This window comes from Lampetra fluviatilis, chromosome 29 (assembly GCF_964198595.1).
Source record: "Lampetra fluviatilis chromosome 29, kcLamFluv1.1, whole genome shotgun sequence".
Classification (NCBI taxonomy): Eukaryota; Metazoa; Chordata; class Hyperoartia; order Petromyzontiformes; family Petromyzontidae; genus Lampetra; species Lampetra fluviatilis.
In genome coordinates this window covers 3,896,116-3,911,508 of record NC_136303.1, presented here as the reverse complement: position 1 = coordinate 3,911,508, position 15,393 = coordinate 3,896,116, and the positions used below count along the sequence as shown (strand labels likewise).

At 54.2% G+C, this 15,393-nt stretch overlaps 1 protein-coding gene across 1 annotated transcript; it reads right to left on the bottom strand.

Annotated features, from left to right (window-relative positions):
* Positions 1-3,136: 3,136 nt before the first annotated feature.
* On the bottom strand, positions 3,137-14,351 carry LOC144942955 (uncharacterized). The gene is made up of 5 exons (XM_078870017.1): positions 14,302-14,351; positions 10,581-10,880; positions 8,780-8,917; positions 4,178-4,590; positions 3,137-3,961 (listed from the first exon to the last, which is right to left on the bottom strand). The coding sequence occupies exons 2-5, from the start codon at positions 10,751-10,753 to the stop codon at positions 3,654-3,656; spliced, it is 1,032 nt and encodes a 343-aa protein (XP_078726143.1). The 5' UTR covers positions 10,754-10,880; positions 14,302-14,351; the 3' UTR covers positions 3,137-3,653.
* Between the last annotated feature and the right edge of the window lie 1,042 nt (positions 14,352-15,393).

Here is a 15,393-nt window from a genome sequence, read left to right as displayed (position 1 = left end):
ATATTGGACGAATCCGAGGAGCTATAAAGCTCTTTTTTCCCCACAGACGTCCAGTAGAAGCACGGGGTCAGAACGTGACAACAGCAAACGATACAAAAAAACACGATAGGAGTGTCAAGTATAGGAAAGGTAAATACAGCGTGGAGGGCAAAACTGTAGGGACCCGGAGAAAAATCCACGCGACCGCAAGGGATCATACTCATTGGTTCTTTCGGTAAAGTCACGTAGGTATAACATAAATTAAATCGCGACCGTTTCGGGCGCAACACAAGCGTCCATCATCAGGTGGGGACAGCCAGAGCAAGACAATTGCTGATTTTATTTATTTTATACCTACGTGACTTTACCGAAAGAACCAAAGAGTAATGGATCCCTTGCAGTCACGAAAACTTCAAATCTAGAATGCAGGGAGAGCCACAAGCAAACCCCTAATATACAGCTGGCGTTTGGGTCGGGATCGAACCCACGACCTCTGGCATACCAGGCGAGGAGGTTAACATCTCCTAGCCACCGTGACAGGGCGAGTGAAGTTCACGAGAACGTTCACCACGGTATCAGTAACGATAGGAGAGGCAGGGGGAGGCGACGACTCACCGGGTGCGAGTGACTGGTAGTGAGATCAGCGATTGAAGTTCACCAGAACGATAACCACAGTAGCGATCGAAGAGAGGCAGCGGAGGCGACTTGCCCACCACGTGAGTGAGTGAATCAGCGAGTGAAGTTCACGGCAAAGTTCACCATGGTAGTAGTCGTAGTAGCGATAGGGAGGGCGACTGCTCACCGGGTGAGTGAGCGATTGACTCGGCGAGTGTTGGATCAGCAATCCAGCCGTTTGTTGATCGAGTCAAGTTGACTCAGGGGAGGGTGTGTGAATTCCAACTTTGACAACATTGAGTTTGTACACACAAGACGCAAACTGCTCCGTCGATCATTTGCAATCAATCTTTATTCAAGTATTTTGAAAGATTTGTGTTTTTTTTTCTCTCTCGCTCGTCTTTTTTTTAATTTTTTTTTTGGTATTTAACTGTGCTGCAGGCTTTCGTAATATATTTAAATACGTTAACGATCAGAAACAAATCTAGAAATAAATACGTTTCCCCCACCCCCAACATTTTGAACGAACATTCGTTTCAGAAATTGCACAACACAGAGATATAAATTTAGCTCATCTCTTTTTCTTTTGGAGGAACTCAAAAAACCTTACCCACCCCCCCCACCCGACTGAAACATTTGATAAATGTGCAACTTGGCAAAACATTTGCCGTTTTCCGAAAAAAATAACAAAACACACATTTCGAAAAAGCCTTAAAAAAAATAAAATCATTAATTCCAAAGAAGCAACTTTCCTTTTGAACTCTTGGCCTATTGTGCAACTACAACACACACACACAGGTACAGAACGACGCTGCGCACATCTCCTCTCGCCGCCAGTCGGACGCAAGCCCCCAAAAACCCACGGAGAACCACCCACTCACCCGGCAAGCAGCACAATAAGCTGTTGTGTGCCGAGTCATATTTCTATAAAGATGTTCCACTCATCCGAACCTTTCTTTTTGTACGTCTCACGCTTCTCCCCGCCTCGGCGAGTCGGATGCGTACGCGACGTTGTCTTGCAACGGCGGCGATGTCGTTAAAAACAAAAATTCTTTATTTTTTTTTCCATTTTCTTCCCCTTCAAATTTTTCTTGCAAATAATTCACCGTCTTTTCCGGTTAACCCATACGAGGGGGGGGGGACGTGCCAAAAATGCATCTATTCATCTGTGCCTTAAAAAAATAAACTTTACACATCTCCAAAATGCTTGGTCTCAAAAAAAAGAAAACCCGTACATTATATATTAATTCTTGGCCATGAGCTGCGCAACTCTACAAACCAGAACAAGTTCAAGCTCTTGATGCGAGAGGAACCGCAGAGCCGTCGTGTACGAAAAACGCGTTCTCGCGAAACACAACACGTGCCGTCAATATCGACAACGACGATATCATGATTGTTGTCAAGCACACCGAGGTCAAGTGCTGCCCGTGCAGGCAGACAAGTCTGGCACAGGGTGTACGCGGTGTGTCTAAACTGCATCGGTTACGTAGGGGAGGGACACACACACACACAAGGCAGAAGAGTGCTAAGCAGTCTCCTACTGGCAGGGCAGAGCTAAACCAGCCGGCGAGGGATTATCCAAAAGATGACCTTCAGGTCGTAGAAACGCGCCACGCTTGCAGCGCGCGTAACTCCGCTGCTGGACGAACGCCTCCTAAAAGCTGGGTCCTCCCCCCCCTCATGATGGGTTGTTGTTTTGACCATACTTCACCAGGCTCGCCAGTGTGGCGTTTGTGAAGGGAGAGGTTTGGGAAAGGTGGGGGAGGGGGGGGGTGTTGGGGTAGAGGCCCAGGACTGGTTCAGATATCGATCGCCACACCGATGTTGGCCGTGGATCGAACGGGAGTCGCCGAGTGCGTAGCGGAGTGTGCTAACCACTGCGCCCCCACTCCCCCCCCACCACCTCCGTCACCCACATGTAAAAACCCATCCCAAAAGCACGAAACTGCTCTGGTCCCCAAAGTCAACGGCTGAGCTGTACGTAGCGGCTACTCGTGGCGTCACGCGGAAGTGCCAGGCGACTTGGGCGTGCAAAAACCTTGAACAACGCGCAAACGTAAAAACTAAAAAATTGAACCCGTGGCGGCAAATAAACGAAACGGGTGACGGACAGCGCCCCCCCCCCCGGCGACAACAGCGAACGAACTTCGGCCAAAGTCCGTGGTGACTCGTCGCTGCGTTCCCGGGGCCGGAGGGCGGAGCGTAGTAGCAGCGGCCGTGGCTTCAGGTCGGAAACACCGCGGCTCCCCCGTGTGGAGAGTTGCAGCAAGCGGGCGGGTTGGTGGGGAGAGGGCTCGAGAGCGATCGTGTCCACGAGGGCATTAACAAACTTGAAGATTACATCTTCTTGGTTCTTTCCGTAAAGTCACGTAGGATGGAAATAATAAAATAAAAAAAATAAAACATAAAAGAATGTTATGTTGTATTTTTATTATTTTATTATTTCCATCCTACGTGGCTTTACCGAAAGAACCCAGAAGACGAATCCCTGCAGTCACGAAAGCTTTAAATCGAAATTGAAGATTACATTTTAGCTTTAAAAAAAAAAAAAACACGAAAATATTCGAATTTTGCCGACCGCAGAAAACGCCACTGTTGAACTGCTGCGGCCGCGACAAAAAGCGATCGTTGACCGACGCCGTCCTTTTAGACACTTGGCGGCGGCGGTCAACCTTCACCCCGGACCCGACCCTCTTGCGTTCTCTGCTGTCGTCGTTTGGAAAAAAAAACAAGCAGGCCGCCAATCGCGGCGTCACGGGGCAGCGTTTGGCAAGCGCCGGGGGTTGGGTGGGGGGGGGTTTACCGTCGTACGTTTACAAAACTGCGCGAGGGACAATAAAAAATATATCCTCCAAATCATCGATTCGATAAAGCCCGATTTGAATCATCGGGCAGCGACGACTCCAAAAACCGATAAGGCGACGTGTGAGATATAAAAAAAAACACAAACTCAAATCCCGCCCCGTGAATGAAAAAAATAAATCGATCGGTTGCATCACATGGCCACCGACACGACCCGCTGCTGCTGCTGCTGCTGCTGCCGCCCCCCTATAGCCGCGCTACGGTGCAGGCCGAAGCCTGGCGGTGGAGTGGTGGTGGCGGCGGTGATGGCGGCGCGGTTGGGACCTCTCCTCATCTTGCCGTCGGAGGGCGACGTCGCGTTGGCGATGAAAGAAGGGCCCACGAAGTGGCCGGAGTGCGGCGACAGGGTCGTCGGTAAGGCGCCGGCAGTCGCAGCAGCAGCGCCGCCGGCCCCCGCCACCCTGGCACCAGCCCTCATGACGGGGGGCGCACGCCTCCGCCGCGCCGGGTAGGACGCGGGGTGCGCGGGCCACATGTACAGCGGGTGGTAGACCAGCTCGGCGACCTGGGCGCCGACACAGAGGGAGCCGTCAGCGGTGTGGGTTGACGGACTGACCCATCGGGAAGATGCAACGCGAGGGGATGGAGGGGAGGGGAGGGGATGAAGGGCGGACGTCGGGAACCGAGCGAGTATGAGCGACTTGCCGAGCAAGTGGTCGAGCGCGAGAACGAGAGCGAACGAGCGAGCGCCGTACCGCGTGGGCCGTGACTGCGCCCTCACCTGGTAGTGCGCCATCGTTGCCGCGGGGTGCTGGAAATGAACGGAGGTCGGCGCGAGCGTAGCGACGCCGTGCGGGCCGGCCGCGGCGAGCGTCACCGGCACGGCGTACCTCGGCGCGGCGCCACCGCTCGTCATCGCCGTCATCGGCCACGGCCGGCGCGACTGTCCCGCCACGGCGACCCCCCCCCCCCTCCTCCTCGTCCGACGACGGCGTGGACGACGACGATGTCGACGACGAAGACGACGACGACGACAGCGGCGGCCAGAGCGAGGAGATGGCCGAGTCGGTGCAGAGGGCCTCGTCCTCCGGCTTGTCGCCGTGGCCCAGGGAGGCCATCGCTCGCGCCGCGTCGTCGCGGTCGGCCGCCGTGTCGAAGCGCGCCACCGTGAAGGCGTGGTTCTTCTCGCCGTACCTGCGCAAGGTGGAGGAGGGGGGGGGCGGGGGGGCGGGGGGGAGACGAGACGACGCATTGGGGAGGAATCTGGCGGCGCGCGAGCGGAGTGGTCAAGATGTAACAGCAGCGCTCCCACCCCCCACCACCCCCGCCCCCCACCACCACCCGCCCCCCACCACACAGACACGTTGCTCTCAATCTACGCTCTACCAGCGAACCGAGAAACGTCGAGTGGAGCGTTAAAAAAAGTCGCGAGCGTTGTCGCTGTTGCGCGTCGTTACGTGCGTTGTTGTTGTTGTTGTCGCACGCGCGTACTTGGGTGCCTGCGTGTTGTTGTTGTTGTTTGTGCTGCGCGTGGGGGGTGAGAGGAGAACGACGAGAGGGAGGGGCGCGGGGGCGATGGGAGCAACGAGAAGGGGGTATGGGGGGTGGGGGAGTCCCTAGGAGGAGTTGTTAGGCTGACGCAAGAGCGACGGGTTGGGGTGCAACAGCACCCCACACACGTCTCGCCGGGTGTGTGATGGTATCGGGTTGTGAGCGAGCGCCTCTTAAGGCCGGTGTGAGATGGATGCAAGTGTGAAAGGTGGGTGGAGCATTGTGGACACGTGCATCCGCACATCACCGCAGACTCGCACATAAAAACGAAGACAAAGACCGGCCGTGTAGCCTTCACAGACTGCTGGGGCAAGTGCTGTTAAGTTCCTAGTGGCAATGTTTACACACCGCACCAGGTACTCATTTGAGGCCGAGTCGACCTAGGGGAGGAGGCCCAGCAAGGGTATGGGTGTGGCCACAACCACACCTGGCGATGACCGATGTTCACAGATCGTACCAGATACTGTACAGTATTAAATTAAGGCCGAGTCAACCTAGAGGATGTACCAGAACAAGCGCGGATGGCCCACGCGGTTCATGTCAAGTCATGCACTTGACCGATTGCAGGACATTGAGCAAACTATTGAGAAAACACTATTGCCAGAAACCACGTAGCACACATACACGCCAACAACTGCCAGTTAGCCACTAAATGGCCGTGCCAGGCTAGGTGCACTCCCGAGGCCATGCGAAATGTCGAAGGTTCGTTCGCAGCAAGTCACGGGACAGACCCGGGTGCCACGGGTTGAACGAGATACACGCTCGCACAAAGAAAGACAAAGATCTCCCGTATAAAAAAAAAAACTTGATTTGGCGCTTTCAAAGTTGATTTGGCGCTTTCGTGACTGCAGGGATTACTCTCTGGTTCTTTCGGTAAAGTCACGTAGAAAGAGAAAATAATAAGTTAAATAACAGCATACGACGTTTCGATTGCAACACAAGCAATCGTCATCGGTGTACAAATGAACGAGAAAACAAAACCTACTAAATTTAGAAATAGAATGCAATACAACACAGAGAGTCGGCTAACACAACAGTCAACACCCCTACCTGGTTCATTACGTTCTTCCAAAGATTGCTACATTTAATCCCCCGTATAGCCATGACAGTCTGTAGGAGCAAGTGCTGTTCGGCAGCACCGATGAAGGCCGCCAAGGCGTGCGAGGGGGGTAGGTAGCCAGCACCAGGCCCTGGCGAGGTTTACACAATGCAGCAGGTATGTGTCAGAGGTCGCAACCGGGTACCCGATACCCGTACCCTACCCAATACCCGGCTACCCGTACCCGGTCGGGTACGGGTAGCCGTTTGTGACCCTGGTGCGGCCGGGTACAGGTACGGGTAGGCCGTGAGTCACTGGTGAGTAACCGTTTGTCACTCATTTCGGGTAGGGTACGGGTACGGGTAGGGAACGGGTACCCGTACCCGGCCGGGTACGGGTACGGGTACCCATTTGCGACCCTGGTGCGGCCGGGTACGGGTAAGGAATCAAAACCCGTTTGCGACCTCTGGTATGTGTGCACCTTGAAGTTCTTTCGCACCGTACGTACGAAGCCACAACGCGCTAAATCAGAGGCGTGGGGGGGAAAGGAATACAAACTCAAACTCGACCTAGCGGAGACCAAGGATCAGTTCAGATCCAAGTCACCGGTGTTGGCCGCGAGCGGGAATCGAACTCGGGTCGCCGGGTTCGTAGTGCGACGCAAGGCCAACACCCACGCCGACATTTGGCCCAGTGGTGTGACGGAACACCACACCCAGGTAACTTTTGTCTCCCCAGGGCTGATGTTTACACACCGCACCAGATGCGGGGGGCTGGGGGGTGTTGGAGGAGACACAGGGCGAGGGTTCGGGTATCGCCGGCTACCGATGTTGGCCGCGTCTGGGAATCCAACGCGGATGTCGGGTTTCCCCGATCGTAAAAACGCACGCACACGCGCAATAAACACACACGCGGAGGCACAGAAACACACGATGCATGAAGACCCCCGTATAGCCTTTAGCGGACTGTTAGGGCAAGTGCTGTTAGTGAGCAGCACTTAATGAGGCCGGCACGGCACACGAGGGGGTGGGTGGCCAGCACCACGCCCGGACGCCACCTTTGTCTCCCTAGTCCACACACCGCACCGCTCACCACCTCCTTCGAGGCCGAGTTGACCTAGACGCACAACAACCGCCATTCGCCACTAAGTGGCGGTGACGTCACCACGACGCTTGTGCCAGGCCATGTGCACCTTGAGGCTACCACGTGAAGTGTCGAACGCCCGCAGGCCTAGCCACACGTACACTTACACACTCGCGTGTTTTCGACCCTTTCAGCAGAAGCACTCGAACTGTGAGCACGGCAAACTCCCCCCCCCTCCCCCGCCGCGCGCCACGCAACTCCTCAGCAATGCGTGGCGGTGACTCATGTCGGGGTCGTTCACACTTCCCGTACCTCGCTCGCTCGTCTCTCCAGCTTCCCGGCTTTTCGCAACAACTTGAGTCCCCGACCGCGGAGGCCTGAGTCATCCCCCACGGAGGCTACGGCGAGCCGCTAACCTCGCCGCCCCCCCCCACTCCCACAGCGGGCCACGTGCGTCCAAAGACAAATATCCCCCCGTGTAGCCTCAACAGAGTTTTGGGTCAAGTGCTGTTAGTTAGCGAGCAGCCCCTATGAAGACGCGGCACACGAGAGGGTGGGTGGCCACAGCGCCACGCCCCCGGCCGCCTTTGTCTCCCTAGCGGCGATGTTTACACACCGCACCAGGTACTTATTTGAGGCCGAGTCGACCTAGCGGAGGCCCAGGACCACTTCAGAAAATCGCCAACCTGGTGTTGGTGGTTGCGAGCGGGATTCGAACCCGGGTCGCCAGCTTCGTGAGCACACAAAGGAGAAAGATCACCCCCCCCCATCGCCTTAACAGACTGTTGGACGCAAGTGCTGTTAGCGAGCGCCTGAGCACACCAAGGCAAATGTCCCCGTATAGATTGTAACAGACTGTTCCGGGGCAAGTGCTTGTGAGCGAGTAGCACCGATGAAGGCAGACACTGTACACGAGGGGGTGTGGGTGGGTCAGCGCCACGCGCCCGGCACACAAAACACTTATCCACAGACAAAGATCCCCCTGTGTAGCCTTCGCAGACTGTAGGGGCAAGTGCTGTTAGCGAGCACCTATGAAGGCCGGCACGGCACACAAGGGGGTGGGTGGCCAGCACCACGCCCGACCGCCTTTGTCTCCCCAGTGGCGATGTTTACACACCGCACCAGGTACTCATTTGAGGCTGAGTCAACCTAGGGGAGGCCCAGGACCGGTTCAGATAATCGTCACTGGGTGTTGGCCGTGAGCGGGAATCGAACCCGGGTCGCCAGGTTCATAGCGCAGCTCGCTAACCGCTACACTATCTTTCGATTTAAAGCTTTCGTGACTGCAGGGATTGATCTTCTTGGTTCTTTCGGTAAAGTCACGTAGAAGGGAAGTAATAAAATAATAAAAATAAAACATAATAAAATAATTCTCACGACGTTTCGGCCACAACACAAGCAGCCGTCCTCAGGTGGAGAACAGGTCTGTCGGAAAGACAGCGTCTGAAGCTGTCTTCGACAGACCTGTTCTCCACCTGAGGACGGCTGCTTGCGTTGTGGCCGAAACGTCGTGAGAATTATTTTATTATGTTTTATTATTTCCATTCTACGTGACTTTACCGAAAGAACCAAGAAGACGCTACACTATCGCTCGCACAGGCACGCACACACACACACAGGCACGCACACACACAGGCACGCACGCACACGCACAGGCACGCACAGGCACACACGAGATCTGCACCACCCAGGTGCCGGGGGGACACTCACCTACAGCACACCTCGCAGGGGTCCACCCACAGCGTGAGCTCCCGCGGGAGGCACAGGTCCACGAGCCGCAGGCCGCTGTCCCGGCACGCCGCCACCAGCACCGGGTCGGCCCGCTGCGTCGCGTTCACGCGGATGCACCTTGCGCAACACGCACAACGGCAAAGTGTTAAACTCAAAACTAAACTTTGTATTTGTCGCCAGGTAAGAAGCGACCACCACAAATGATAGCGCGAGGAAGTCGGCTTATTATCGCGTGGAAATGTAGAGCAGCCGCCAGACAATTCATCTGTTAAACTCCACATGGTCCACAGAGCACGCACGGATGTAGGCCTCCTTCATCCGTGCCCGTAGCCTCACACAGATGATTCAGCCTCACACAGATGATTCAGCCTCACACAGATGATTCAGCCTCACACAGATGATTCAGCCTCACACAGATGATTCAGAATACTTCACATCGTCACGGTAGAGAGAGTGGTGGTCCTGTAGTTGTTTTATTTTTACACGCTTTCATTTAACTCACTCTGTTGTTGTTGTATCCTCAAATCTTATGTTTTTAGAAGCGAGCCGGCTATCACAAATGATAGCTCAACGAGGTGGCTTATTATCGCGTGGAAATGAATGGCAGCCAAATACTCTAAACGCACGTTGATTCTAAATGTGGAGGAGAACCGGAGAAAAGTCTACACACAACCACGGGGAGAACATGCAAACTCGAAATATACAGCAGGCGTTAGGGTCGGGATCGAAACCACGACCAGGCGAGGTAGTTAACATCTCGCCAACACAGACTGAGGGCTAGTGCTGTTTGGCGAGTTGCAGCGCCGACGAAAGCCGGCAGCGTCACGCGAGGGGGGTGGGTGATCAACACCACGCTCGGTCGCCTTTGTCTCCCCAGTGGTGATGCTTATGACACACTGCACAAGGCACACGTTTGAGGCCGAGTCGACCTAGGGGAGGGCCCACGACCGGTTCAGATGATCGTCACTGGGTGTTAGCCGTGAGTGTGAATAAAAGTGACGTACAAATGTACACAAACACACACACACGTGCACATGGGTACGAGACACGAGGAAATGGTGCATGTGACAAGCAAGCGGGTGCAGGCGGAGGAGGAAGCCCGAACAACGGATGCAACAACGGACCTTTGAACGCGATGCAAGTCTATGGGTCTCTATATTGTTGGTCTGTAAAGGTGTATGTAAATCTATGTAGGCGTCCATCTACATACGTGTAAAATGGCAAAGCACCTGGAGGCTTTTGTACACGTACTGACGCACACATTTTACACAACAAAAACAAATATCCACCCAAACCCCCACCCCCCCATAGCTTTAACAGACTGTGGGGGCAAGTGTTGTTAGCGAGCACCTGTGAAGGCCAGCCCGGTACATGAGGGGGTGGGTGGCCAGAACCACGCCCGGCCGCCTTTGTCTTCTCAGTGGCAATGTTTACCCATGGCACCAGGTACTCATTTGAGGCCAAGTCAACCGAGGGGAGGCCCAGGACTGGTTCAGATAATCGTCACTGGTGGTGGCCGTGAGCGGGAATCAAATTCGGGTCACCGTGCTCATCGGTCGGTGAGTGCGCGGGCGAGTGGGTGGGCGAGTGGGCGAGTGGACTGCATGAGTGGGCAAGGGAGTGCCTGTGTGAGCAAGTGAGTGCGTAGGCGAGTCGGTGGGCGAATCGGTGGGCGAGTGAGCGAGGGAGTTTGTGTGCGAGTGGTTTAGTGAATGGTTGAGTGAGTGGGTGAGTGCGCGAGCGAGCGAGCGGGCGAGTGTGCGAGTGAGCGGATCCTCACCTGTACGCCTGCCCTCGGCTCGGCCTCTCGGGGTACCAGTGGTCGTGGAAGCGCTGGGCGAGCCGTGCGCCCAGCGCCCGCCCAAACCGCTCGGCGTCCCCGTATGCCAGCCGCTCGCTGCGCCCCGCCAGGCGGCTCATGAGGCACACGGCCGCCCCGATCTCCTCCTTCATCGCTCGCTCGCTCGACGCTTCCTCCTCCTCCTCAACGTCGTCGTCGTCCTCTCCGCCGCTCCGTCGCCGCTAGGAACAACCGCCGATGTTTCGCTGCCGTAGGCTCTTCCCAGCGTTAGTCGCGCCGCTGTAGTGGGGAGGGGGGGGGTTGTGGGGGGAAAGTCATACACAGTGCAGCGTTAGCAATGGTCGGCCGATGTAAACACCTGTGTGGTGTCACCACAGGTCTCCTGCCCCTTGTTGAGAAGGGAACAATTCATTCCGTCCGTCACACCGCCCACACGATCAGCTCACACCAGTGACGGGTCAATATTCGTCGCGCGTCTCCCGATCCGAAACGTTGCTTTGCTCGAGTCGCCGGTCACCGCCGCCTGGGTGGGTCGCTGGCCGAGTTGGTTGGCTGAGGGGGTAGCCGAGGGGGTAGCCGAGGGGGTAGCCGAGGGGGTAGCCGAGGGGGTGACTAAGGGAGTGACTAAGGGGGTGACTAAGGGGGTGGGTGAGTAGGTGCGTGAGCAAGCGACCCCCCCACCACTTCCCCCCCACCACCTCGTGAGTCACGCACAGCAATGCTACATTTCCCAAAAACGCGCAGCTGCCAGCCGAGAGACTATTGTTCAAACGGTCGGAAGATTCTTGCGTCAGTGTGGGGCGGGGTGGGGGTTGGGGGGGTGAGGCGAATGCCATCGCCCCAGTCACGAGGTCAGGTCAACGCCGGGAGGCGGCTGGGGGACCCGATGTCCTTTAGTTGCGTGCGAGCTCGAGGGAGCCTGCATGCGCCCGTGCCCGCATTATCTCCGTGCGTGTCCTACACCCCGCCTGCCTGCCTGCCTCGCAAGCGCGTCAGCTGCGTCTCTGCCTATCCCACAGGCGATGTCCGTCCGTCAGCATCCCCCGTGTGCGTGTCTCTACGTCTTGCCGTCAGTCAAAGTTTTATTTTACTTTACCAGGCCGAGGACCCATCGCCGGGCTATGCAGCTCTTTTTCAGAAGCGCCCTGGCTGCTCGCAAATTATTGCTCAACGAAGCGGCTCATCGCCGCGTGGAAACGTACAGCAGCCAAATACTCTAAACGGATGTTTCTAAACGCGGAAGGGAAAAACCGGAGGAACGGGAGAAAAAAATCCAGGACACGCAAACTCCTAATAAAGGAGGCGTCGGGGTCAGAATCGAAGCCACGACCTCCTGTATACCAGGCGAGGTGGTTAACATCTCCTAGCCACCGTTGCACCAGTCGTGTCTCCGCACCTCTGATTAGCGCGGTTGTCCACGTACGGTGTGCGAAAGGTGTTCAACATACACGCATCCCATCTCTCCGTCTGTCCGCGTCCCACATCGGTCTCTGCCTCATTATCTGCGTGCATCTCTGTAGCGTGTCTTCGTTTCCGTGCCTAACCAGCGAGGCACTCTCCGTGTTTCTGCGCGCGTGTTCCACTAGTCCGTCTCTTAAACCGCCAGTCTCGAGTCCCATCGCAGTCCCCTCTCCGTGCGTCTCAAGTGTCTCCGCGTCCATCTCCCCATCGGTTACGGAGGTTGCGGGAGCGGTGGAAGGGTAACAAACTAAGGGAGAAAAATCAAGTTCTAAAGAAATTAGTTTTCAATCCAGATGGCGATTTAAAAGTGCAAGGCCCCAGTGGCTTCATAAAATATCGGAAGCGAGGAGCGCGTTCCAGACGGCCGCAGAAGCGCATCTGAACATGTGGTGGGGGTTATTTTTGTTATGGTCATCGGGGAGCCAAACACCCACCCCTCCCCTCCTCCTTCGCCTCAAGCAGCCCCCCCCAGTGGCAACCATCAAACACCTTGGCATTCGTAAAAAACAATGCAAATTAAGTCTCATTGTTACCCCGATCTCAAACCGTATGGGTGTTTGCGTGGGGGTGTAGGCGGGCCGCGAGGGGTAGGATTAAGACGTATCTGCATTTTAAATCGAAGTTAATGTTTGCATGCGTGTGGGGATTCTATCGCAAACGGTGGCTTGGCCGAACCGTACGAATCAGCGTGGGGGAAGGTCAACACAAGCACAAAGACACAAAAAGCAGTTCTCTAACAGAAATGAGTTTTGGTGGCGATCCATTGGGGAGGCCTTCATCCATGCTGTGTGGACCTTGTAGAGTTTAACAGATAAAGAGTATGTGGCTGCTGCTATACATTGCCACGTGATAATAAGCCAACTTCGTTGAGCTATAATTTGTGGTGGCCAGGTCACTTCTGAAAAAGAGTTACATAGGACTCAGTGGGCCTGGTAAAATAAAAAGTAGTTTGGTGTTCACCTACCCAGTGGGCCAACCCAACCGCTAACTCACTACCTCACTCACCCAACCACTCACTACCTCACCCACTCACCACCTCACCCACTCACTCACCACCTCACCCACTCACTCACCACCTCACCCACTCACTCACCTCACTACCTCACCCACTCACTCACCTCACTACCTCACCCACTCACTCACCACCTCACCCACTCACTCACCTCACCACCTCACCCACTCACTCACCAGCTCGACCACCCAACCACCCACTCACTACCTCACCCACTCACTCGTCTGACCGCCCCACGCTGGTTGCTGTACGTGTGGATTTGAAACCCTGAACCGGTTCAGAAACATCACTCGCACCGCTGAGAAGCCGTGGCTTTGATGCGAGGGTCCAAGGTATGGGGGACCCACCTCATGCTTAAGATGTCTCCTAACTCCCCAAGGGAACCGAGCGTCACAACTTCGCTCGTTACTTTATAAAGTTTCGGCGAAACTTAAAAAGAAGCGGGCGAAAGCGGAGATGCCCCAGACATTTACTCGAAGCCTCAACACGAACTGCGGCTACTTGGACACGCGTACAACAAAGAAAGAGAGGAGCTTTACAGATTATCGGATTTCCTTCGGCGATGAAATAAAGATTCTGGACTCAAGGCGACGTTTGCGCCATGTACGATTAAACCCACAGAATCCCACCGCTCCAGCTAAAACAAAACAAAAGCTTCTAAAGTAGCTCACACAGAGAGACGGGAGAACAACATAAAAGGGGGGGGGGGGGGGGCCCAGGCTCAATCCACCGCTGGATGAGTGCCTCTCGACCCAACAAAAATAAAAACACAAACTCCACCGTCACGTGAGCCACACGAGCAAGTCGTAATAATACCACTACTAATAGTCCACGGAGTACCTGCGCGCACAGAGAGCCGCTCATATCGCTCCATCTCCGCGGTGGAGAGGTCACTTTTTAAATTCCACAACCTCCCCCTCTACCACCACCACCGCTCCACCAACAACAACGAACGCTTCAACCGTGTGAATACTATTAATAGACGAATGATAATGAAGGATAACTAAGCAAGGGGGTGGGTTACGGCTCGAGCCATTTGGCGCCTTTATAAACACGTGGCGCGAATTTGCGGATACACCACAACCGCCGTTTTAAACAACAACGTACACGTTTAAAAAAACAAACATTTTAGTCACATTCGTGTGTTTCTATCGCTAGGTTATTTTCACGGAAGGTATATCAGGTGGAGTGCAGAGCGAGAGAGATCCGAGGAAGGAGGCTGCTTACGTTCAAGATGCAAGAACCCTTTGGCTGGAACTCAGAAAATAAAATAAGCCACGTGCCACCCCCCCCACTCCTTTTATATGCCCCACTTCCGTGACGTCACGGGCAGATCGCGATTGGCCACGCCCTCGCGGTAAATTGGACCAATCGCAGGGGCGGATTATCAACGATGGGCGGAGAAGTCTCGCGCCGGGAACCTCCCCTCCCCCACCTCCTCCCCCGCCCCCCCGCCGGACACGTCATTGCATCCGTTCCACTCACTCCTTATATGGACCGCTGGCCCAGGATTGGTCAAATGCGACAAGCCCACTGTGTGTGTGTATCTTTCTGAGTTTGTGTATCAATGGTGCGGTTTGTTTAAACATCGCCACGTGGGAGGCAAAGGCGGTCGGGCGTGGTGCTGGCCACCCACCCCCCCCCTCGTATGCCGTGCCGGCCTTCATAGGTGCCCGTTAACGGCACTTGCCCCAATAGTATGTTAAGGCTATACGGGGGATCTTTGTCTTTGTTTTCCTCTTTTGAGTCTCTATGTATCTCTATGAGTCTTTAGTGAGTCACTATGTGTCTCTAGGAGTCGCTTATGAATAGTTGAGTGGATTAAGTTGGTGAGCCAGATGATTAGGATTGGGCAAACCTCGGATAATAATAAAATAGTATTGTTCTATCTACGTGGCTTTATCGAACGACCCAAATAATAACAACATAGTTAAGAATCACAGTGAGGATGCAACATATCTAACATTAAAAATTCAAAAAATAACATTTGTTTTACTAAGCCTTTTTTTAATAATAACACTATAGTGCTATTACTAAATCCAACACATTTTAACTGTTGCTTTTATTACCATGTACTTTTTTTTTGTTAATTTATTCAATACTTTTTATTCAAAGTTTGTAGTGCTTAAAATCTATTCAATTATATCACGTGTCACTTTGTTGCCATAATTTTTTAAAGTAACAATGGGTCACATTTTTTTACAGTGTAACAATAACATACTTAAGAATCATTGTTAAAAGACAACATATAGCCCATTAAAAATAATTATATGTATTATTCATTTTAAAATTACAATTTAATCAATGGTCCTAATACTC

What these genes read in the sequence shown, in the direction of transcription:
- LOC144942955 (XM_078870017.1), bottom strand. Translation starts at nt 10,753, where the DNA reads ATGAAGGAGGAGATCGGGGCGGCCGTGTGCCTCATGAGCCGCCTGGCG. An exon ending in AGCCGAGGGCAGGCGTACAG is followed by an intron (nt 8,918 to 10,580) that starts GTGAGGATCCGC and finishes GTGTTGCGCAAG; the next exon opens with GTGCATCCGCGTGAACGCGA. An exon ending in CAACGATGGCGCACTACCAG is followed by an intron (nt 3,962 to 4,177) that starts GTGAGGGCGCAG and finishes GTCGGCGCCCAG; the next exon opens with GTCGCCGAGCTGGTCTACCA.